Source organism: Castor canadensis, chromosome 3, assembly GCF_047511655.1.
Source record: "Castor canadensis chromosome 3, mCasCan1.hap1v2, whole genome shotgun sequence".
NCBI classification, from domain to species: Eukaryota; Metazoa; Chordata; class Mammalia; order Rodentia; family Castoridae; genus Castor; species Castor canadensis.
The window spans coordinates 174,696,746-174,722,328 of record NC_133388.1 but is presented as its reverse complement, the minus strand read 5'-3'; the positions used below and the strand labels follow the sequence as shown (position 1 = coordinate 174,722,328).

Genomic DNA, 25,583 nt, shown 5'->3' with positions numbered 1-25,583 from the left:
ATGCTTTTCTGTAATCTTCTGCCCTTACACATTCTTCAAAATGCTGACTCTAAATTTTTCATGTTAATATATCCTGATCTTCTTTTAATGTTGATAAGTCTGGTGGGCAAAAAAAAAAAAAGCAAAACAGTCCACTTCAGAGCAAAGTATCTTAGTTTTCTTTCCAAGTTAATGAAAGAATGCTGTTTTCTTTTAAGACATTATACATGCTTTAAAGTCTTGATTGTATTTCTTCCTTTAACTTTGGTGTCTTGGAGCAATATCTTCCTGTGTGTTCAGTGAAACATTCTTTTGTTGGGAAAGAGGCATTTTGTGACATAAAGCCAAACAAGACTGGGAAATTCCAATACAAATTGAGCAGACTTCATCCTTTCCAGTCCCTAGGATGTCTTAGAACTGTAGTTGTTAATGTACATTGTGGATCTCTGGAAGGGATATAAAGTATTCAGTTTCAACTAAATTTAATTTGACCAAGGAGTCTACTTGCATTTCTTTTTTAGCAGCAACATCATAAGAAGATCATAAAGAAAATTCTTGGATTTCTCATCAGTTACTATATTAAAGCCCCAGACTTAGGGGCATAGGCAGAATGTTCTGAAATCATAATTTTTCAGAAAGTGTTCTTATAGCTGAGCCTTTCTAAGCCTGCTACCCAAATTATGAATTGATTTTGTGTACACTTTGTTTTCATACTTAAAAGTTTCCTCATCCTAGATGACAAGAAAAAGTGGCATAGCCCATCATACTGTCCTAAGATGCTTTAAAATATCACCTTTCATTGGAAAGCTTCATTTAACTTAACATCAGAGAAAATGACTCCAACTGTGTGTGTGTATGTGTGTGTGTAATTTGCTTTCATCAGAAGGAAAAATGAGGGCTGGAGGCATGGCTCAAGTGGTAGAGCACCTGCCTAGCAAGCGTGAAGCCTTGAATTCAGACTCCAGGACTATAAAAAAGTTAAAAAAAATGACGCTAGGTATATATATTAGTCAGCTTTCCATCACTGTGGTGAAATACCTGAGGAAAATCAACTTAAAGGAAGAAAGATTTATTTTGGCTCACAGTTTCAGTCTAGAGTTGCTTGACCTCCATGTTCTGAGAGTATGGCAAGAAAAGCAATGTGGCAGGAAGGAGATGGCACTTGAACCTGCTTACCTCATGTGACCAAGAAGCAGAAAGGGAACAAACAGGAGCCTGAGGACAAGATAGATCTGTTGGAAATGAAAGAGGCATGGAAGAGGCAGAGAGACCCTTAAATACTACCACCGGGTGTATTGTTTGGAAAGGAACTTTGAGGAGAGGGACCCCAGCAAGAGAACTGGGGCCCTCAGCCACTTATAGACTTGGAGTAGATATAGAGGAAATAAGTGGTAACTAGGTAGATAAAGTTGCTCAGCTCCGGACCCCCTGGCGAGATGGTGGCTTGTCATTTCCTGGAGGCTAGATGTGGTCCTTCCAGTGGGTGATGGGGTGTCAGTAAGCTGCCTGCAAGGGTTGGAGGTCCGATCCTACAGTGGCTTCTTTTTGTTCACCTTCACAACATTATTCAAGGGCAACCCCTGCAGTGATCTGCTTCCTCCCCCTAAATCATACTTCCTAAAGTTTCCACTACCTCCCTGTAGTTCATTCAATTATGAACCCATCAGTAGATTAACCCATTGCTAAGGTCAGAGTCCTCATGATCCATTCACTTCCTAAAAGCCTGTTAGCTGGCAATCAAACTTTTACCACATGGCTTTTGGGGGCCATTTTGGATCTGCACTGTAACAGTAGGTTAAGTAGTTAGCATTAAATAGGGTGGAATCTAAATCAAATTCGTATCATTAGTGTATTTATTTCACAGCATGAAAGACTTCTAGCAGTAGTTTTTATTAATTTGAATAATGTTTAAAAACTCATCCAGAAAAAGGATTCCTGGCCTCATAGAATTTATACATACTGACATTCTGAATTTCTCAAAGCCTGTATTAATTAAATGCATTGGCCAATTGCTCATGATGATTGTGCTTTAACTGTCAATGGTCCTGTGGTTTTATACTTAAGCTCTTGGTTCTCAGATGGGTGCAAGCCTTTTAAACTACTTCCTATTGTATGATAAGGATGAGCTCAGTGGTTTGTGTGTTACTTCCCAGTTTCATGAGGAAGAACTGTTGCATATAGTGTCGCAAACTCACTTCACATACACACATGGATACACACACACACACACACACACACACAAATACATAAATATATATAATCTGTCTCTCTGTCTCTGTCCATATACACACATACGCAGGCACACATAGCGCACTATTAATATAAATTGTCAGTATGTCTTTTAATCTCCTATGTAGACAAAATTCTTGCCTAGTTGGATGTGGTGGTTCATCCCTGTAATCTTAGCTACTCAGGAAGTAGAAATCACGAGGACCACAGTTTGAAGCCAGCCTGGGCAAAAAAGTGCAGCCAGTCTAAAGCTAGGCACCATGGCAGGTACCTGTCATCCCATCTAAGTGGGAAGCATAAACAGGAGGATTAGGGCCCAGATTTTCCAGGGTATAAAAGTGATATCCTATTTAAAAAATAATAAAGCAAAAAGACCTGGAAGTTGGCTCAAGTGGTAGAGTGCCTACCCGGCAAATCAAGACCCCTTAGTTCAAACCCCAGTACTGTCAAAAGAAAAAAAATCTTACCTGAAACACGGCTTAGTCATGACATGAAGGGAGAGTGCATACTTACTGAGGTACATTACCTACATGACCTGCATCCATTACAGTCACACTAATGTATAGGTGCATCAGTTTACCAAATGTATTTGCACTGCTTGGCACAGATTTCTTCTGGGAGATTAGATACAGCTGTTAGCTAGTTATATTGGTAGAGTGAACGAATAATTGAGATTTACTTTTCTTTGAATAAAAGATTAGAAAACAATCAAGGCAACACACATACTTAAAAGTTAAATTACATTTAATATACAAAGATGAATGCACATATGAATAATAAAATAAAAATAAAACAAAAACAAAAACAGAAACAAAGATGATATCCACTAATTCTAGGAAGAAAATTAAAGGCATTGCTACAAAGCACAAAATTGTCTGTTTTTGATATCAGTAGAAATCTAATATTCATACAACACAATGTCAATTCACTTCATAATCATAATGACAAATAGATGTATTTCTACCTTTCCATGAACTATTCTTTTTGGACTTAAATGCTTTGCCCTATGACCAATTAATATATTTTAAGTTGAATAAGGAAGTAAGGGATGAAGTTGAGCCTGCCCCATATGAAAATGTAGTCAGATTGGTCTGTTTAAATCAACAGTTGGCATTGTAGATATTTGATTTACTTTTTCTTTGCATGGGACACTGTGTCTGTGTGTGGCAACAAATGGTAATATTTTAAATGTGCTTAGTGAACTTGTGATCTTGTTCAAATCAGAGGTTCTAAATGCCTTTGCCTTTCATCAGATATGAAATGAAAAACTAATCATTCCCTTTTCTTTTTCATACCCCATGGTACTTACTTTCTGTACTTTAGCTTCTCCACTTCTTGAGGTGGATGCATTTTTTCCAGGTATAGCTCATCTTCCTGTAGACTTCTAGCATAAAGTCCTTGAAAGAAAAAATGTTTTGTAGTGAAATTCTTTCTCTAAGATATGTATGGAGACTCATTTTGGCAAATATGACAGCATTACTTACCTGTCACCCTATCTCCTCTTACCTAGTCGAGTGGATTTGAAATGAGATATTTAAAATATTGAGAACATAGCATGATGAAATAAAAGCCTAATAAAATGTGTTTGGGCCAGCATCAAAACTCCTTGAAATAGGATATCTAAATAGTGTACATTTTATCTCAGAGACATTTGAGTTAGTGCTAGTGTCCAGATGCTTATTAATGGGCTTTGCGCTCTGAAGCATATGTTAATAGAAGCGATCATTTTGGATTAATTTGATGTGAATTAATAAGAGATTTATTTGATAGGAGTTGTTTGAAGGTGATGACATTTAAATCTCAACAGGATTTAAGAAGTCCAAAAATACCTTTAAAGATTGAAGAGCAGTTGATGCAGAGAGAACAAATTAAATAGAAATGGATAGCAAAGAACAGCTTCTGACATTGGGTTTATGAAGTTTGAAGCAGTTTACAAAAAAAGTGATCTACCATTGAAGTATTGCCCTGGCATCTGAAGAAATAGAAAACATTTAAACTCCTTTAGTAATTCTTGGGTTTGTGAATTGAGTAAACAATGTCTCTTGCATTTTATAGTTCACTTAAGCAATCTGATTTTGATCTGTATATATGAAGTAGACAGGATTCAAGTGTTTTTTTTCCTCAAACCAATGAGCAGACACATATGTTCTTTAAAAACTGAATTTTCTGTGTTGTTCATATGGAAACTATCTAGTTTGCTATAGGCCCAAGACTTGACCTTCCTTTTATTTTGCTATCACTTGCTTAATTCTTTGAATTCTTTGTGGGGACTTTTGATCAAAAGAAACATTTTGCTCTTCTTTTTTTTCTTGCTTTTAATTTTAAAATAAAAGCTACATGAAATGTGTAATTAATAACTGATTACTCCTAGGCCAGTGACATAAACAAGCCTGGAAGAAAACATGTATTTATTAAGGAGAAGACTATCGTGACTTTTCTTTTTCTCTTAAACTTTGATTTCAAGCACTTGAAAGTTTTATTATCTGGAAAAACAAAAAGAGCATGCCATCTGGTATTACATATTATGAAAATAAGAACTGCTACTTATAATAAAAATCATACTTACCAAGATTTGAATCTGAGGTCATATTACACTATCTTGACCACTAATTTCTTGCAGTCTTGTTCATATATATATATATATATATATATATAATTAAATGATATTTGAAAAATATTTCTGTTTTAGTTTTGTTTGAGAAATAGGGGTTCTTTAAAATCACTTTTTTATTTTTAAAAATAGCTCTACTTTTTAAAATTAATGACAAATCATACAATTAAAGTCACCTTGTTTGATGTGCTTGGCACAGAACTAACACTGTATATAAGTTTATTGAGTGTGTGAACATTGCAGGAAATGAATAACTGAGGAATGGTAAGCATCAGTGGGTATTTAGGCCACCCTTAGTGGTTGGTGGTTAAATAGTTTATCATCTTTTAACAAATTGGACAAAGATTTTCTAAGGTAAAACTAAAGTGCTTTTAACCAGAAGCATTATAATTACAAAGTTAGGTGGAAACTTAAAAATAATTCATTCATTTTTTTTCATTATTAAGACAAGAACAGAGGCTCAGAGAATAGGAGGGACTTGCTGCTGATCACATCAGCAGGTGCTCTGAAGCAAATCGAAGTCTGAGTTCTATGCCTTAGGTTTTCATTCTTTGCTGCATCTAAGGCCAAGATACTACAGAGAACATAGAATTCTCACCTCTTACCTTCAAAGTGTTTCTCATCTAATGGAAACAAAGCCTAGTCCTCATCTGTACTGGGTGGATGTGTGGTCTGTTTTTTTTAAATGTCTGATAGTTGATTTTTTTGGTCAAATAATTTACTTGATCATCTATTGCAAGATTATTTGAAATAAGAGTATTTCATAAGTATTAACATTAAGTGCCTACATGTAGGCATATAATTATATATTATGTGTATATTTAAACACATATACAGATATTTGAAAATACTTGAATCATTAATATGTTGATTTATTATATCTAGATAATAATTGAACACTCAGATTCCTTTCCCTGTGAAGGTGCCACACTGAGAACATTTTCGGTCTTCTATAGAAATTTTGTTTATTTATTTAAATATTTTATTCAAGTAATTTCTAGAATTATATCTTAAGCTCTAATGCTGATTATTTCCACTGCCTAAATCTAAGTGAGACTGTAAAGTAGAGTGTACTGTCTTGTTTTTTTAATAATAGTAAACTCTTTTTCTAAGAAAGCTTTTAAATTTAAGTTTTAATTCAGAACAAAACATGGACACCTAAGAATAGTTACAATTTTTTCAGATGGAATGTCTTGTATCTCAGATTTGAAACTGTAGTGGAGCATTTTGGGGAAACTAAACATACTTTTAACCTGTTTGAACATCTTGATAGTTCCATTAGATGGGCTGTTGAAGGAGGGCTCATGTGCTTGTGTAAGTCAATGATGCAAATGTCAGCAGTGCTCACCATTACTCCCAAGGTCAGATTTTATGTCTCACAATTACGCACAGGATGTGAATGAATGATTTTAAGCCTGTCTTTCTTCAGCTCCTCTCTGTCCTGTTCACTTGTTCAGCTCTGTTATCTAAAATGGCCCTACTTTAATTGGCATTTTGAATTTTTAAAAATAATTTATATGAGGCATATTGCAGTAAAGAAAAATGATAAAGTTTAAAACAGAATTGCCACACAGGTGACTAAAGTCCCCTGTTGTGATTATGTATTTTAATTGCTTTTAAACTTTCCCTATAAAAGCCAATGCCGGTATTTAAAAATTAAGATCCCCTCTCCAATATAGACCTCAGTGTAGGTAAGTATAATAGTCATTTAGGGCTGAAGGGCTTTTAGAGGTCAAACAATTTCACCAACATTGAAGTCCTTTTGGAAAATGACTTCTGGTCCTATAATCTTTGGTGTCATATTTTTCCCCCTGCTGCTTTATTAAACCCAGGGTTCTGCTCATGGTATTATCAAATATTTTTCAAGCAGCCCATGGTGTTGGCATATTAGTGTATTTTAGGTGTGTTTACCTCATTTGGGAAGGTTTTTTTTTTGCTTTCTTTTACAGATACACAGATCATCTCTCAAAGTGTCTTCTGTGTCCTCCGAGCATCTTCTAAGGCAATTGTGTTAGCTTCCTGCTTGTTGACTAATATAATTAATAATTGTAAAAATCATTCTAAAGCCACATGCCTTATGAAGTCAATGCTGGGTATGATTTTACAAGTATGTGAATCTATTTTTTCAAGTGAAAATGTTAACTGGAAAAGTTCTTGGCACACAGTAAAACATCATGCAATCTGTTATTTGTCTTAGAGATAATAACTGGAGGGTGGCTATAGTCTTGTGGTATGTAACTTATGACTTGCTAGGGGAGTTTCTTCTACTTAGAAGTATTGCAAATGTGCTTATATTTACATAATATGTCACTCTGAAAAATTACGGTGATATAATTCCAGTAAAAAAATTTCTTTTTTCTTTAACTACTTCAAAGTATAGTCAACTGAATTAACCACGATTTTTTTTTTGAACGGCAACTAAAACAGACATGTCCCTACCCCCACAGCACAAATTAAAACTCAAGTGACCTTTCTGAAACTTCTTTGAAGTTTTAGCAGTTTAACATTCTTTGCAATGTATATTATTAAGAGCTCTCATCAGCATAAGGAGTCACAGTGAGTCATATACTTTTTAAAGGTTTCTTCTTGGGTGGAAATTTGAAAAGATGAAAACTTAATTAAGTTGTATTTTCTCTTAGGCACTAAAGATGTAGGTTGAGTAGTTTTTAATTTTTGACCCATTACATCTCTTTATGATAATGATACATCAGCAAGATCTAAGACTTTTCTTTCTTCTGAAAAATAATTTATCAATCTGAATCTATTTAGATCTATTCACTTTTAAGTACTTTATCTTAATTCCTTTGCTATTTAAGATGCTGCCATTTTTTCCAGTCACCTTGACATTAATATATGGGCATAAACCATTTTTTGTTCATTTTGATGGACAGCTAGCATTCATGAATTGGATTATTATTTAGTCCTCATTTCTTCAGACATTCTGCCTTTCAGATGGGATTTTAACCTTTTTTTATAACCTTATTGACTTTATTTTAGTGAGTCATGGTTAGGTTTCAAAAGCATTAAGCAGAAAATGTTAAAATACAAATGATGTAGCTATTTAGAATTTCTTTAAGGAAAGAGTATATTGTAATAGTTACTGTAGACATGATAGATAATGGAGGAAACAATCACAGAATTCTAGAAGGAAAACATGCCTGATGCTGTAACCTGGAATATCTTTGTATGTAGACCAAGTTAAAATATGTATGTATTCTGAAAATACATGTTTTAAAATGGATATATCTATTAGCTAGATAGTTTATTGATTTAATTTTACTTAATTCAATTTCTTTGAGGCAGGGTTTGTTGCCTGGGTTGGTCTGGAACTCCTGGGCTTAAGCAATCCTCTGGCCTTAGCCTCCTGAATAGCAGGAACTAGAGGCATGAACCACAATGCCTGGCTCAAAACATTGCTTATTTTATTTTAACTTATAGTTTAATGATAACTAATTTCTTATTTTTCTTTTTATTCTTTTTTTACCTTTAAATTTTTCCCTTGATTGGCTACCAGTAAAATTGTCCTGTAGTCTTTTCTGTGCTGTTACAGATTTCCCAAGCTACTTCAGTCACTTCTGACAGAATAGAGGTCTCTTAAAACATTGCCATTAACAAATAAGACATTGAAAATGGAAACATTATAAAAACATAAGTAGGGCTGATGGTGTGACTCAAGTGGTAGAGTGCTTGCTTAGCAAGTCCAAGGCCCTGAGTTCAAAATCCCCAAATTTATCTATCTTCCTATCCATCATTTATGTCATCTATCTATCATATAAACCCACACACACGTACATAGTTACCATTTTTTTCATTTATCTGAAGGTTCTCTAACTTTGTTAATTTTATGCCTCATTTGCATAGCAGGCCAGCAGTTTGATAATGCCTCTCAACCATCACTTTCTCTTGAAACTTTAACTTTTTATCCTGTAATTTTTTTGTTTCAGATATCTACAGAATGACATTATTGGTACATAAGAAAAGCATAGTATTTTAAAAGTACTGTTGGACTGTTTTTGACATTATTCACTAAAGTGAATTTTTACCTTGTAAAGGATTCCTTATACAACTAGTGCATTATTCTTGTTCTGTGATTCATATTATAAAATTTTTGTTTGACCAGCTTTTCAGAAACAAAGATACACCCATATATTCCAAGCCAGTGTGGTTCTTCAGCACTCATGAGAAATTATAGATGAAAATGACTAAACCATGTTATTAATTTGGATTTTTCCCAGCAAATTTTAGATAGTCATGGTGTAACTAACTCTCTTAAATTAGACCTCACAGAAGAGTCTTCTAATAAAGAAGGTTTGTTTTATTTGGAAGTCACAGGTGAAATTTTCCAAGAGACATTTGGAGGGGAGCATGACTTAAATAGCACTCAATAGTTTTCCATATGAGTGCTTATGGAACACAGGTCACAGAACCCTGTCTTCAACCAGCCTTCGTCAATGCATTTTTTAATTGATATGATACGTGTTATTTCTTCTTTCTCTGTATCCTTAGAGTTCTGATTCATTAGATTCCTGTGGAGGAACTTGTCACAGCATTCTAATCTTAACTTTAGTCACTGATGCCACGAACTTGAAAGGCACAGTTGAGTTAGCATGCATACTAAACCCTAGGAAACTAATAAGATTTTGTCATTTTAACCTCAAAATGACAATGTCATGTGGTTCAACTTACTGTTTTGTTTAAGCAAAACTTCCAGTGTGTTCCTTGTGGTGGACCAGGCTTTTCCTCCAGGAATGCCTAAAACCTGTGCTTACCTTGGTTCCTCACCAATTGGATAGAGTCCTAGTGAACCCAGACCTGGTCACTAAGATGTCTAACCCAGAACCGGTCCCTAGGTCCTCCATCTAACTTTCAGGAAAGCCCCAGATATGTCTTAAAGAAATCTGTTACTAGGTTGGAGGTGAAATATTCATTATCCTTCGTTTCCTAAAAGTAATGGGCAGTTTATTCTCTGTTTATATAATATGGCTGTTTCTGTCTTTTTTGACTGTGAGGGTATTTTGTTTGAAACTATATTTATATCCTTCTACACAGTGTAACAATATTAAATTCCAGTTTCTGATCTTTAGATATACAAATATTTGTCCCATGAATAAACATGTAATGTGTATTCTGTAAACATAAATATGTACATATGTTCTATAAACATAGCATGTATGTACACATTTTTATATAATCTATGCCATGTACAAATATGTGTCTGTATATCATTCACTATAACTGAAGAAAGAAATTGGGCAAAAATATAAGCAGTAGGAATGAATAATAGGAAAGATGAAGCCAATAATAACAATGAGCCTTTTAGTATTCATAAACCAATTTTAAAATAATAGATCCGCCAGTCTGTGCAAAAAATAATTCTAAGTGTAAATTGTTGGCTTTAGTGTCAGTTTTTTACTATTTTTAAAACTTAAAAAAGACATATTTTATTGTGTACCTTAGAAATCCTTAAATCAAATAAGTAAAATATTTTAGATTGGACTACATATCTATAACTTTCAAATAACCCTGTATCTACCTTTTCCTTGTATTTTCACAGATATGGTCCGGAAAAAGAACCCCCCTCTGAGAAACATTGCTAGTGAAGGCGAGGGTCAGACCCTGGAGCCGATAGGTACAGAAAGCAAGGTATCTGGAAAGAACAAAGAGTTTTCTGCAGATCAGATGTCAGAAAATACGGATCAGAGTGATGCTGCAGAACTAAATAATAAGGAGGAACATAGTTTGCATGGCCAAGATCCATCCACAAGCAGTAAGAAGGACTTGAAAAGCTCAGTCCTGTGTGAGAAGGCTGGCTTCAATTATGAAAGCCCCAGTAAGGGAGGAAACCTTCCCTTCTTTCCACATGATGAGGTGACAGACAGAAATATGTTGGCTTTCGCATCTCCAGCTGCTGGGGGAGTCTGTGAGCCCTTGAAGTCTCCTCAAAGATCAGAGGCAGATGACCCTCAAGATATGGCCTGCACCCCATCAGGGGACTCATTGGAGACAAAGGAAGATCAGAAGATGTCACCAAAGGCTACTGAGGAAACAGGGCAAGTGCAGAGTGGTCAAGCCAATTGTCAAGGTTTGAGCCCAGTTTCAGTGGCCTCAAAAAACCCACAAGTGCCTTCAGATGGGGGTGTAAGACTGAATAAATCCAAAACTGACTTACTGGTGAATGACAACTCAGATCCGGCACCTCTGTCTCCAGAGCTTCAGGACTTTAAATGCAATATCTGTGGGTATGGTTACTATGGCAATGACCCCACAGATCTGATTAAGCACTTCCGAAAGTATCACTTAGGACTGCATAACCGCACCAGGCAGGATGCTGAGCTGGACAGCAAAATCCTGGCCCTTCATAACATGGTGCAGTTCAGCCATTCCAAAGACTTCCAGAAGGTCAATCGCTCTGTGCTTTCTGGTGTGCTGCAGGACATCAATTCTTCTCGGCCTGTTTTACTAAATGGGACCTATGATGTACAGGTTTGTGATTTGTATTGTGATATCTTTGTAGAGAAGCTGTTATTAGCAATCAAATGTGAATTCTTATATGAATGTTAAAAGCAAAGTCCCAAGACTAGATGGATAGGTAGCTGTCAGATCCACAGAAAAATGATGGATGTATTCTATAGCTGCATCATCCAAATGCCTATTCAGAATTGTCATTTTAGCCTCTTGTCATGGACAGAAGTACCAACATTTCTATTAGGTTGGGAAAAATCTTTTCATGGAATTATCTAAGTTTCATATTTCTGGATATATTTCATGGTAATTGGATATTTTCAGTCTTCCAAAAATGGCGCAGATCTTTATGATTGTATGTGAAAACAGTTCTGCCTTATATTAGTTTCAGATTATAAGACTTCTGATGTAATTTTTCCTTCTGTGAAGATCTGTCCTGTGTCTTAGAATGGGATTCAATTTTGTAGTTAGCTTGACTAGATATGTATCATATCGATGATCACAGATACACACTCCTGAAAATGCAAAATAATTGGAAGTGAAAATTTGTGAAAAGCATTTTACATTGATTAAAAAGAAGTCACTGTGATTGTAAGTACTAGGGACACCAGAATGACCTTGCTTGTAGGCCAATAAAGCATTCCTTTCTATGCTTAAAGAAAATGGTAATAATTTATGAAAGCATTTAGTAATGATTTAGATTTATACTTTTATTAAAAGCAGCACACCTTTTTGATCTACTTTTCTGTCTTTAGTTTGTGGCACACATGAATGAAAAAAAAGTTACCATTTTAAATGGAATGATACATGGAACTGAATCTAAGGAAATGTGTTCATTTAATTTTGGCAATTTTAGCATAGTCAGAACTCATGGTCAGTTTGAGATAGGGTATTAATTTTTATTGTAGTCTGTACATTTTTATTGAATTATTAGGTCAGGGAGATTTAAAAACATGTTAGATTTAATATTAACCTTCTTTAGGAATGATTAGGAGTACCAGAGAACTAATGGAATCACATTGCACTTATTTGACCTACTAAATATTAGTAGTTTTATCAACTTAATAGTCACACCACATTTGCTCTAGACCTCTCTGTTGATCTAGTGCCAATTAAGAAAGACATGCAAAGGAGTTACAAATAACAGATAATGGAAATATTTTGCAATACTTGTAAAAAGAATAAGAAGGAAAATTTGAGTCCTTTTAATGTCAGAATGGCAGGCCTGTCACTTTAAGGGAGATATATGAAAAACTCTTAAAAAACTAGTTTCATATTTGGTAACGTACTCTAAAAATTCCATCTTACTTTGTGAATTTCCACAAATAGAATTATTTCTGTGGAGCAGCAAATTAAGCCAACATAGTTATTATGCATGAAAGCTACATGCTTTGAACTGCTGTCTTATTAAAGATCATTTCACTGTCTTATGTCAGATACACTCTGCTGTCAAACTATGATTGGAAAGCAAATACGTGTTTTAGATAAAAGGGTTGGAAGTGAAAAATGTCAGTATGAGAAATGGTGTTTTATAATTAGCAAGTAATATGATGTTAATACCTGGATTTCCGGCAGGAGTTTCAGTTTGTTCACTCTGGGGACGACTTCTGAGGGAAGCTGATCTCGGCTGTCAGGAAGGCTCTAAAATGAAGATTACTAAGGCCTATAGTTTGGAAGAATTCAGAGTTTTAAACACACTTCCATTTCCCCCAAACAGTTATTTGTTAGGTTCTTAGTTATTTATAGTAAAGTTTATGTTTGGGTGGAACACTTTTCCTGGGCAGTGATTTTAGAAATAAAACAGATGTGTGAGCTATCTGAGTTTGAACTACTAGAACTAGAAATAAAACAGCTGATCTTAGACTGTGCTGTCTACTAAATCCTTGTAGCACACACAGTAAAGAAGACAAAAAATGGTAGGAAATAGCATGCAGGAAGATAATCTTGTTAAGATCAATTTTTTTTTTTCAAAGAGAACTAATATTGCTACAAATAGAAAGCAATTCTTGGAAAAAGTGGGTGATTATTTCAAAGTAGTGATTGAGTTTTGAAGCAAGTGTAAAGAAAGTTAGCTTCAATTTTTAAAGAAAATACTAAATATACTAGAGGCTCAAATGCTAATTTTTTGAACATATTGCACATATACCAATACTAATGCAGAAACATGTCTGATGATAGGTAACTTACTGGTATTTTTGCATGAAATGAACATTGAACAACTCTTTATGCTTAGGTTCAATAATAGGAGCATATCTGAATTTCCCCTTTTTATCCTCATGTATTTGTGCTGGTGAAATGCTATTTGACAGGTTCTTTATTTGGCACTTGAACTGTTGGAGACTAAAAGCTGTGTGAGATAAAATGCTGACTGTTGAATTTCTTTAATGCAGTTTTTGTCAGAAATATACATGTATTATATGTAGTAAGCTAATGGCTTGTATGTTTTCTGATAAAAAGATGTTGGTAAATATCAGACTATCTATCATTCAACTTTAAAATCACTTACATACTTTTGTAATTTAAGACAATTGAAGGAATAGATGAACAATTCATTCATCCTTTTCAATTAAACTGGCTTTTAAAAAACATTTAGAACAGTTGGTAGTTAATGATAGATTTATGACATTTTAGGCCAAGAAAAAAGGAACAGAAGCCAGAAGTAAAGGACTTAAAGAACTCTGTGGCTTTGATCTATATTTTGGTTTGACATGGATGGTTTTAAATAATTTGAACTGACTTGAGTGCAAATATGAGATACAGAGTTGGGAAAAAGAAATAATTTAAACAAAGTCCAAGATGTAAATATATAAGTTACAAGTTTATAATTATGTTTGGAAGACTAATTAAAGGTTAGATAACATGTAAATTGTACTGATAATATTCATTTCTATGTAAATTATACCACAGATAATTTGGTAAAGAATTACAATTTTGTAAGAATAGTGTAAAAAATTTTTTTTGTGTTTCATAGTAGTTGGAGACCTGGTAGGATAACAGAGGTCACCTTAAACAGCCATCGTTAAACCACAGCTGTCTTTTCTTAGTCTGAGGAATTCATGAGATCCTCCCCCTTAACACACCTTGAGGTAACATGGCCAACTCTGAAATCAGGAAAGAAATAGTTTCTTTTCCAAGAAAAACAACAACAAAAAATCTATAATAGCTTACTTAGAGTTAACTGACTTGACCAGGATGTTAACTTCCCAATTTTCCATGTTCCTTGCAAGTGTTATCCATTATAATATGCTTACATTTTTAAAAATAATGGATATAGCATGATTGGTGATCCCTTCATGCAATTTTTACTATCTGTGTTCAGCCTTTGAGGCGCACATGTAAACCAATCATAGGACAAGAGATTGAGTTCTTAAAAAAGTAATTACAGCCTGTTTCTTTTTAATCTGCTTTATTATGCTTATATTTAAACCATTGCTGAATGGAGGCCTGCATTAACAACGCAGACTTTGCTGTTTCATTAGGGCTTAATGTGCTGTGCATTAGGGTGTTTGCATCATCTTTATGGGGGAGCTTTTAGTCCTCAGATCAGGTTATAAAATTAGGAGTCCTGTCAAGTAGTGCTTCCCACGGGAAAGTGTTTACACTAGCCCAAGTTTATAAATGCTCAAGATGTATATGTTGCCTTTCTATATGAGTAAACCTTTTCTATTACCCTGCACCACTCAGGATTCAGAAGGTAGCTACTGGATCCAGCTGTTGCATTCGTTTTGGACCTTAGTGGAAATCTAAGGTTAATAGGAGAATTGCTTTATTAATTTACCAGGGACAATCTTATGTTTGAACTAGGAGTGCTACATTTCTGTTTTGTAAATTTTTTTTTTATCAGAGTTGCACAATATGTCATGTTAGAAACAGGAAGAGTAGATTTCAGACATAGGAAGTTAAATTTTGTACTTTTGTATGAGTTTTATAGATTTGTAACATATACCAGTACCAGTATTCATTTGAGCAGGGGATTACAGTTTGGTCTGAAAAAAGAAAAAACATCGGGGAACATTAATCTCATTGTGGTTTATTTTGACTTGTCTTGTATTTTACTTTCAAATATTTATTTTTTGCCTTGCAGTTTTCTTTGATCCTTGGAGTAGGAGGGAAGTTGTAGATCTTAGCAGGTTCTGTTTCTTTGTTTTTCTGAGCTGAGGACAATTGCATTTTGGAAAAAAACTGGCAAATGAGACTTTAATCAATTCAGAGTGTCTATAGAGTACAGAATGTTTGGCATATAAGCCCATACTTATTTTCAGGACTGTGTCTCTTTAACAAGTAATAAAGTGTGCAAAATAAAACATATGCTCACCCCAAGGCCATAAAACAAAGCAAAGTTCTGGCATTTACCAGGTTATTTTCATCAGTAAGATGGCCCAACTGGATAATGTAGCCTCCTGGGTAGAATGGTCTGACCATCTTAACGAATCCCTTTTACCTGCATGACAGTTAAATCTCCATTTGGCTTTGTTAACATGAGAGTTGGTATGATAAATGTCAATCCCTCTTTGATTTTTGTTTTATTTGTTATTATTTAAAGAACATTTATCATTTTCTAGAATATCAGTGTTTCTTTCCAGGCAGTATGTTTAGAAGAGAGAATCATGGTTATCAATGCATCCAATCAAATTTAGCCTTATTCAACTCTTAATAAAAATTTTATCTCTCAAATGGCCAACTCTGGGCTCTGCTAACCATATCAAGTCAGCAGATTATTTTGTGCTTTTTATTTCTTAGGTCATTGTAATTACAGCATACTTGCAGCTGTTGGAAACACAGATACACAGCTAGTGTGCCAACCCCAGGAAAAGTTTGGAAAGAGAGAGAGAGAGAGAGAGAGAGAGAGAGAGAGAGAGAGAGCAGTTCCCTTTCATTTTCTGATTTCCTTCGTGGAGTCTAGTTCTGAGAATTACTAGACCATAGACCTGTTAGATTCTTTGTCATAGGATTCCAAATATGGAAGCAAATATCAGACAAATTCTTGTTTAATTTTAATTGAAAGTCAAGTATAAAATTCATTTTTCAGTATTACATTTAATTTGATCCATACTTCTTTCATCTTTTAGTTTACATAATAAAAATTGCAGATACCTTTTCCCCCTAATTTTGGATTTATATCTAATAACAACCAGCATTTATTAATGTGTGCATATGCAGCTCTGAGTTATTGATGTGAAGTAATCAACTCATCTTCATAAAAGCCCTTGAAGTAGACGCTACCATTATGTCCATTAAAAAAGAAAGCGGAAGCAGGCATAGAGGGATTGAAGTAACCTGCCCAAGATCACAGAGTTGCATAACCAAGGGAGATAGGATGTAAACCGGGATAGACAGGCTCCAGAAGCCTTTGTTCATAACCACTGTGATATACTACTTCCTCAAATGTGAGACATTTTACTGCAAACAGAAAGTCAGTGGGAGAAGGGCCCATTGCACATGAAGGATGGAAACATGAAGGATGGAAGACATGGCTCTGGGCTGTTGCATACTCTGAATCATTTGAATGTGGGGATGTTTGTGATTTCTTTGAGATTATTTGTTACCTAATCCATGTACTATGATACCACTTTATTGAAACGTGTTAGACTTATTTAAATCATTGAAAAAATTAAATGTATTAATTTGTCTTTTTTTCAGTTACTATGATTCATTTTTACTGATACTTTAGGTAAAGATATTAGCTCTGATTGAGTAAGGGGCAAATTTTGATGCATTTAGTTAAGAATGAAATGTTTTATTCCCAAACGAAGGGGCATTTTATGCATGTGTTTGATTTATTTCATATTCCTTTTATTTAGAGGGCCTTGTTTTAGGAATTTATGATCTAATAGATGGTCTGAGAGTTGTCTTCTGCTTTTATCATTACTAGGCACACTTGAGGTTGGTTTTTCTATGAAGATTAAATGTTTAGGAGATGCACTCAGCTCCATTTATGTTCTCCAAGGCTGTGTAATTAAGGGTTTATCCTCTGCCTACGTTAAAAGTAGGGATGGGTGTGGAGGCAGAGAACAAATCAAAATGCCTTTTGAGTGTCTAATTTGAGTATGCTACACACCCCAACTGTGCTTGGAGCTGTGTGATTTCACAGGGTTCTGAAAGTGAGACAAATGTAGAGTATAGTGAAGAGCTTGGGAATTCAAATACCCTGTCTAGCATTTCTCTTTTCATAGTTAGATGACCTGTTGATGTTAGATTAAAGAACACCTAAATTCTTTCATGTGCCACTAGCATATTCAGGAATCATATAATACATGAAGGTTTGTTCTAAGACCTGTTTTTCCAGATGATGGGTGGCTCCACCTTGGTATTCCCCTAACACCTCAAAGTCACATCAGTAAAAGTAAAGTTCCCCAAAACAACTTCTTTTGCCTTCTTTATTACATGTTTTCATTTTTTAAAATGTGGTACTGAATTTGAACTCAGTGCTTCATGCTTGTTAGACAGGTGCTCTACCATTTGAGCCATTCTGCCAGCCATATTTCCATTTTAAAGTTGTTCTGGCTGGAAATACTGGAGTTAACCTGGTTTTCTTTTCGATATATCTCCACAAACAATAGAGTAGTTGTCCCATTATTTGCTTACTGTTTACTTAGTAAATTCCTACTGGTTTCTTTTTCTGTCTGTTCACCTCGTTTTTTTCCTCCTTCCCTTTCTCATTTCCCTTTCCTTCCTCCTCTGCCTGCTTGTCTTTCTCTCCATTCTTTTGTTTCTTTTTCTTTCTCTTCTTTTTCTTCTTCCTTTGCTGTCCTTCCTTTCCTCTGTTCTTTTCCTTTCTCTTCCTTCATTCTTCTTGCCCTCCCTTCCTCCCTCCCTCCCTTCTTTCATTTGTTTAAAAAATAAATTCTATTCAGAGATCAATCTTTTTATTTATAGGAAGTATACATCTATTAAAACATCCAATTTTTGTATAGTTAAATATGGGCTCTCCAATGAGATATTGCCTTTCCAAATTCTTTCATTATTTTTCTCTAGCGATAATAGTAAAAACAAGGCCAGCACTTTTATTTCACTTGCTACAAAGCAGGTGACATTAGGTAAGGGATTCCACTTAAAGATTTGATAATACCTCAGTTTTCCTGAGAACAGCTCACATTTCTGCCTTTACTCTGCTTTTCTCCTCCACCTGAGAAGCCTTTCCACAATCACTGCCTTTGAGATCATTCTTCAAATGTCAACTTGTCTGTCCACAGCTTGGGTATCACCTCCAGAGGGCTTTGCTGACTTGTCAGTTTGGGTTAAGTTCTCTTCCTTGGTTGTCACGGAACCTGTTCACTCTCTCAGCAGAAGCACACATTCCACTGCTGCTGTGCTCTATTTTCTTGTGAGCTTTTTGCACTGTACCACAGACATGTTGGGGTTCTGGACTCCGTAACTTCTTTTTTGTATTTCCAATGCTTCTCACATAGCACCCTTCCTGGAGGAAGGACGTTCCGCTTCTTCAGTTATTAAACTCTGCCTTTCCCTTACGATCCTCATTGGAACTCGTGTGCAATTCTTACTTTTTTCCAGTACAGGCCAGTGGCAATGGCAGGTCAGTTGTAGAAATGTGCTGTGTAGAATGCATTCATCTTTAAGATCTATTTGCAGTGCATTCTCTCTGCTGTATTCTCATAAAAGATTGGCTTCCAAATGATTGAGATTGACTTTAAGATATATTGGTATCCTGTCATTTCAGATACTAGTTAACCACAGTGAAAGTAGTTCAGAGTTATAGTGAGTAAAATGAGAAAAAAACCAGTTTTAAACCCAAAAAGATGATTATGAGGAACGCGCAGTAGTTTTCTTTTAAATGTGCTCTATGTACCTCTTTAAGTTCTGCTGTCCCCACTTTGGGTGGTTGTTATGAATCAGTGTAGTGGCACTGATAGGAACAGGCTGTTGGAAGAAGCCATATGTGCCATGTGAGTGAGGTGATTGCCACATAATTAGATTTATTAAAAGTTTACATTTATTCTTCTTCAGGTGTACATAACTGATGCATACCCTATATTCTGGAATGTGTTTTTGAAGAACTATAATGCAGAAATATTCCCTATATATTTTAGCAGATTAATTCTAACTCTAGTTATATTCAACCAAGATTAGGCCTTACAGAATTGTTCAAGATATTTGAAAGTTCAGTATTTTTTCTGTGATTTTTCTTTAACAACTTAGCCCATTATTTTCAGGTTTTACTTTTTTTGACTATCAGCCCATAACCTCAAGTCCTCTTAAATTAGTACCCTCATAATTATCTCTGTTGCTATCAATTATAGTACTTGAAAATGAACCACATCTGAGAAAAGGTTTGTGTTTATTTCAAACAACTCTTTTTTTTTCTGCAATGAGCATAAGTACATATGTAAAAGTGTCATTTTAAGAGTTCTGAGGCTTTTAAAAATTTTTCTCATTGACATATTCTTTTAGATATCATTGCTATTAGATTTCACTATATGTTAGGAGGAAAGAAATAATTTGAGTTTAGAGACTTTGAGAAAAGCCACCCCTTTAATATGTTTCACTTCATTAGTGGAACATTTTTGATAAAGAAGATGTATGTTGATGAATTTAAATAAAAGCCATGGAAAATACTATATGGAAGAAATAGTTTTTAAAACTAAGATTAAAATAAAAGAGAAAGCCACTATAATCTTCAGTCAGTGAAAAACAACTTAAAATCTGGTGGATTTTGTTGTTTTTATGCCAAAGTTGTGCTGAGTGTTTCAGTATAACTTTAATTTAAAATCAAATGGCTCTATACTCATTTGATTTTGTATGAAAGTTGCATTTTGGATTTCCTTGAGGAGACCCATATAGATCATCTCAAGTCAATTTTAAGGGTGCCATGAATTACTATGACTCCTTAGCTCAGGTAACTCAGGGGTATTGGTGAGATATTTCTGTCTGTGTTCACACATCCCTTGAGGAGTTAAAAATGCTTACTTCCAAACGTTACTATCATATTCTTCCTGTGGTCTCAGAAAGAACATAAATAGAATATTACATCAAAAACAGCAAAATTTTACCTTTTCATTTATACATAAGAATAGTGTTCAAAATGTGTGATTTTTGTCATTGAATGACTTTGCCTCTGCTTAGTCTGTTTGTTTCATGATAGAAGACATTTTCTTGGATGGTTCATTTTATTAAATAATAATCTCATGCATGTGGCTATTATCATAGAGTGTGCTGCCAAGTAAAGTATTTTGTAGCCATTTAACTTTTAGTTAATTAAAATTAAATTAGTGAAAAAGTCTCCAAAATTTAAATTTTAATGCGCACTTCATCATTCGTTCTAACCTTGTTTTACCTGCCCAGTAGCCACATGTGGCTCATGACCACCATATTGGACAGAGAGCACTCTAGAATATTTTTATCATCTTGAAAGGTTCTATTTTCGTTCTCACTTGGTCCTCACAATACGAGAAATGACAGCGTGTACAGTATTACTTATATTCATAGAGACAGGGAAAGTGGTTCCAAGAGGTTAAACAATGTCACTTTTCATAGAATTTGATTTAGAAAACTTCCTCTGAGAGCAGACAAATGCAAAGAAAAGGTAACCACAAATGTATAAAGAGTTTTGTCTAAAGTTTGTTTTAACCTTAAATTATAAGGATCTTGAAGGCAAAGAAGTGGTCTAACTTATTTACTTTGTATCCTTAATATTCACAGAACCTGACCCAAGCTATATAACTCAGTAATTACTAAGTGGATGAAGGAATACTTGTAACTTTTAGTCCAAATAGGATTTATAGTTTAATATAATTTTTAAAATATTGGATATCTATACCAAAAAATCTTCTGGGTCAATGGTTATAATTTAAGTGCTGATTAGAAAAGGAAGACAGAGTGAAAGCTATACTTGATTCTGCTATGGTCTTTGAGTATAGACATAGATAAGAAAAAATAACATTTTTTACTCCTTGTTGTATTCACACTTTTAAAAAGTTTACAGTAATTCTATGTGTAGGGACTGTTTTGTAGCAATAAATTTTAATAAACTATTGCAAATACTCATTTTGCATAACTGTTCCTGTTATGTATTTTTAATCTTGAAATGAAGAGAATAAAAATAACATTTGTAGGTCATGAGAATGGAATGAACAAGGCCAGTAGGCATGGATATTGTCTCTTTAAGTAGGAAATTGTGTTTTATATTAGAGTGGCACTTAAATGGTGTACATATAAATGATGTACATGTCTCACTATGACTTATGTAAAAATATCACTTTAAAAAAATATAGAAATTGTTACAAAGTATGGCTGCACATCTTCTTTTTGAAAGAAAATTAATAGAACGCTAAGTAATTATGGTTTTTATAATATGTGATTCTCTTATCATATTACCTTTTAATTCTATATAATACTAATATAATTAACTGCTATAACTCAAGAAGGCAAATAGGTAATATACAAAAGTGTCAGTATTGTTCTTACTATTAAATTAGATCCATGAGTTTTGTTTACTGCTTAGGCTGTATTTCCCAAAACTGTCAGTAGTATTAAAGTGTTCCCCAGCATAATTCAAGTTCATTCACATTATGAAGTTGGCAGATCTTTCCTGTGAAGAATCACAGCTTTTAGATACATCGCCATCACCAACTCAAAAGACTTAACTGAGGTTCCATAGCTTAGTTAATCCTAAACCAAAAAGTTTTATTGATAATTTTTCACAAGCTTGCCTTTCTTTCATAGTCTCTTCACCTAATAGTAGTCATTGTTAACCTGGATTTTCTGACTCTTAAGGTCACAAACAACAACCTTAAAGGATTCAGTGATGCTTAGTAATAGATTAAATCCACTTCAGAATCATATGGATAGGGATTTCTTAAGGATATGAAACATTTCAGTGTGTTTGTGGCACACAAGGCTTAAAGGTTGCAAAATCAAAGAAATATGTGTGGTGTTTCTTGGGAATCTCAACTGTACAAGCAGGAGTTCAAACCATTTTATATTAGGGAAGCTCTGCAACTCTGAAGCAATGTAGTAGCTCAAAAATGAAAAATTTCATCTCTAGATTTTGTATGCTTTCTTTCTTTGCTTGCACTAAAAAAGAATGAGATAATTCTGAATTTGCCCTTTTGATTCAAGTTTAAGTTCCTGAACAAAGTACCTGATGATAGCATTCCATTTTGAAAATAAGGTTTTATTATCTTCACCACCAATAAATTGGGAAATACATGTAGAAAATTTTCAATATGATGTATGAAATTTCAGTGCAAGTTTTAGTTGCTTTAGTCACCTAAACACTATATTACAATACTCTAGGTTGTATCCTCAAGATTTAGGCTTTGGTAGCTCTCACACCATTGAGTAACTGTCAGGTTGCTGCCTGGGAGAGTGCTCCATTCTTAGCTTCTTGGTTCAATGATGCTTTGTTATGGACACATTGATACCTGTGTGCTTAGGATGGTGGATATAGACATTGTCCAGTGTGTACCATTATTATTCCTTTGATGGAGGCTGTGGAAGACCTTCATAAATATTATCTTAGAGTCAATATCAAGTTGTTTATGTGTTAATGTACATTTCCTAGAACTGTAATACTAGACATAAATTTAGAAGCTGCCCCAATTGAGGAAGCTGTTGGCCAGAGAAGTTAAGTAACTTGAACAGGGTTCCCCCTTTCTTTGAGTAGCAAATGTAGACTTTCATCAATCTTACTCCCTATGTATAACAATAGAAGTACAAACTTATCTCTGAATGCATTATAAAATATTATTTGCATTTTAAGTAGAGCCTTTAAGTGATTTTGAGCTGCCTGGAACTTTTCTCATGGAGTGATTTGGATATGAGCAGTGATCACACATGTCATTTTTGAGCAGCTGTTGAAGAAGGCAGAACATGATTATGCCACTTGCTTTATATATTACATCTGGTTGCTAGAAAAATTCAAACATTCACTGGTATTTAGAAGGGGAAGTATCTCCCTTTTTTGAGCAGTTCAGTCAAAGGCTTATTTTAAATCATGAATTTTGGCTGGTCAGTGATGGTTCTTGATTGAGCTACTCATTGAGGTACACACTGTGAAAGCTGGAAGGGTTATACAAAGTGACCTTTGAAGGCCTTTCGTAGCCCCTAAACTATGTACTTTCTTCTTTATTTATTTATTATGTTTTGAGACAGGTTCTTGCTATGTAGCCTAGGCTGGCCTTGAATTCCTGATTGTCCTGCCATAGCCTGCATAGTTGAGGCTGGTTTTGTTACCATAGCTAGCCTACTGTGTAGTTTCAAGTTTGGAAAGGAAAGCAGAACTATAGAAATTTTCATGGGGGAGTTATCTTATTTTAGTATTTGAAAATCCCCATGACCTACTCACGAGAATAACTGTGGGTTATTTGCTCTGAGGTAGTGCCTTAGTCAAATACAGCCCTGGAAGGGTTTTCTGTTCATTTAGCTTTGGTGGAGAGACATTTGAAAGTCTGTATGGTCTTCCTTCACCAAGATTTCCTGTCTACTCAATTTACTTTATTTTTAGTTTAATTATACATGCCTGGGCTTCCATTAAAAACCATTTTGTGTGGTCATGTTAGCATCTTAATCTCACCCAAAACATAGATCCCATCCTTGCTTGCAGCCTCGGTACTGAAGGAACGGAACCAACGATTGCCTTGGAGAATTTTCATATTGAGTAATCTCTGAGCAAGTGCCTCTGATTTTGACAAAGCCCTTAGTTTTGGAAAAGAAACCCCATGCGATTTGGAAGCTTCTCTAGGGATGTGATATGAGAGAGGCAGTAATAAAACTTATTTATGTGAAAATTGTTTTCTTAATGCTTTTAAATATATATATGTTATTAAAACTTTGGGGTTAGTTATAGTGCTTTTATTACTAACCTTCATCTGTTATTTGGGCCTCAAATATTTAATATAATGAATCACTTATAGAGTAGCTGTTGAGAAAAGAAGGGTACATTTTTTGGGAACCCTAATTATTCAAGTTATTTCATGAAAAGCAGGAGTACTATTGTATTTTTTCATGTGGAATACTTGGTGGTACCCCCTGCCCCTAGAGAAACCACTGAGTTAATGACACATTTAAAATAACATCCATCTCTTTCACACTCCAGGTCACTTCAGGTGGAACATTCATTGGCATTGGACGGAAAACACCAGATTGCCAAGGAAACACCAAGTATTTCCGCTGTAAATTCTGCAATTTCACTTACATGGGCAACTCATCCACTGAACTAGAGCAACATTTTCTTCAGACTCACCCGAACAAAATAAAAGCTTCTCTCCCTTCTTCTGAGGGTGCGAAACCTTCAGAGAAAAACTCTAACAAATCCATCCCTGCCCTTCGAGCCAGTGATTCTGGAGACTTGGGAAAGTGGCAGGACAAGATAACCGTTAAGGCGGGAGATGACACTCCTGTTGGCTACTCAGTGCCCATCAAGCCCCTCGATTCTTCGAGACAAAATGGTACAGAGGCCACCAGTTACTACTGGTGTAAATTTTGTAGTTTTAGCTGTGAGTCTTCTAGCTCACTTAAATTGCTAGAACATTATGGCAAGCAGCATGCAGCAGTGCAGTCAGGCGGCCTTAATCCAGAATTGAATGATAAGCTTCCCAGGGGCTCTGTCATTAATCAGAATGATCTAGCCAAAAGTGCAGAAGGAGAGCCAATGACCAAGGCAGACAAGGGCTCAAGTGGGGCGAAAAAGAAGGACTTCTCCAGCAAGGGAGCAGAGGATAATATGGTAACGAGTTATAACTGTCAGTTCTGTGACTTTAGATATTCCAAAAGCCATGGCCCTGATGTAATTGTAGTGGGGCCACTTCTCCGTCATTATCAGCAGCTCCATAACATTCACAAGTGTACTATTAAACATTGTCCATTCTGTCCCAGAGGTCTTTGCAGCCCAGAAAAGCACCTTGGAGAAATTACTTATCCCTTTGCTTGTAGAAAAAGTAATTGTTCCCACTGTGCACTCTTGCTGTTGCACTTGTCTCCGGGGGCAGCTGGAAGTTCGAGAGTCAAACACCAGTGCCACCAGTGTTCATTTTCTACCCCTGATGTCGATGTTCTCCTCTTTCACTATGAGACTGTGCATGAGTCCCAAGCATCAGATGTCAAACAAGAAGCAAATCTTCTGCAAGGATTGGATGGGCAGCAGGCTGTCAAGGAAAGCAAAGAACACTCATGTACCAAATGTGATTTTATTACCCAGGTGGAGGAAGAGATTTCCCGACACTACAGGTAAGCTATTTGGGGGGTGAAATACCAAGAGAATAATGCAATCTAGAAGACTGATGCAGGAATTGGTGTGACTGAGTCTGATGGAGGAGTTATAGGACAAGATCACATAGAACACCAT

The 25,583-nt window shown here is 35.1% G+C and overlaps 1 protein-coding gene across 7 annotated transcripts in view; it reads left to right on the top strand.

Annotated features, from left to right (window-relative positions):
- The window catches only part of Trps1 (transcriptional repressor GATA binding 1), a 241,667-nt gene that overhangs the window by 35,665 nt on the left and 180,419 nt on the right, over window positions 1-25,583 (top strand). For 5 of the 7 annotated variants that reach the window (XM_074069096.1, XM_074069095.1, XM_074069093.1 and 2 more), the window contains 2 exons: window positions 10,374-11,302; window positions 24,336-25,465. In XM_074069096.1, the coding sequence (XP_073925197.1) occupies window positions 10,376-11,302; window positions 24,336-25,465 (2,057 nt within the window). In that variant the 5' untranslated portion in view covers window positions 10,374-10,375. Of the gene's footprint in view, window positions 1-6,874; window positions 6,927-10,373; window positions 11,303-24,335; window positions 25,466-25,583 lie in introns of those variants that run through there. The other 2 variants (XM_074069094.1, XM_074069092.1) reach the window with 1 other exon arrangement.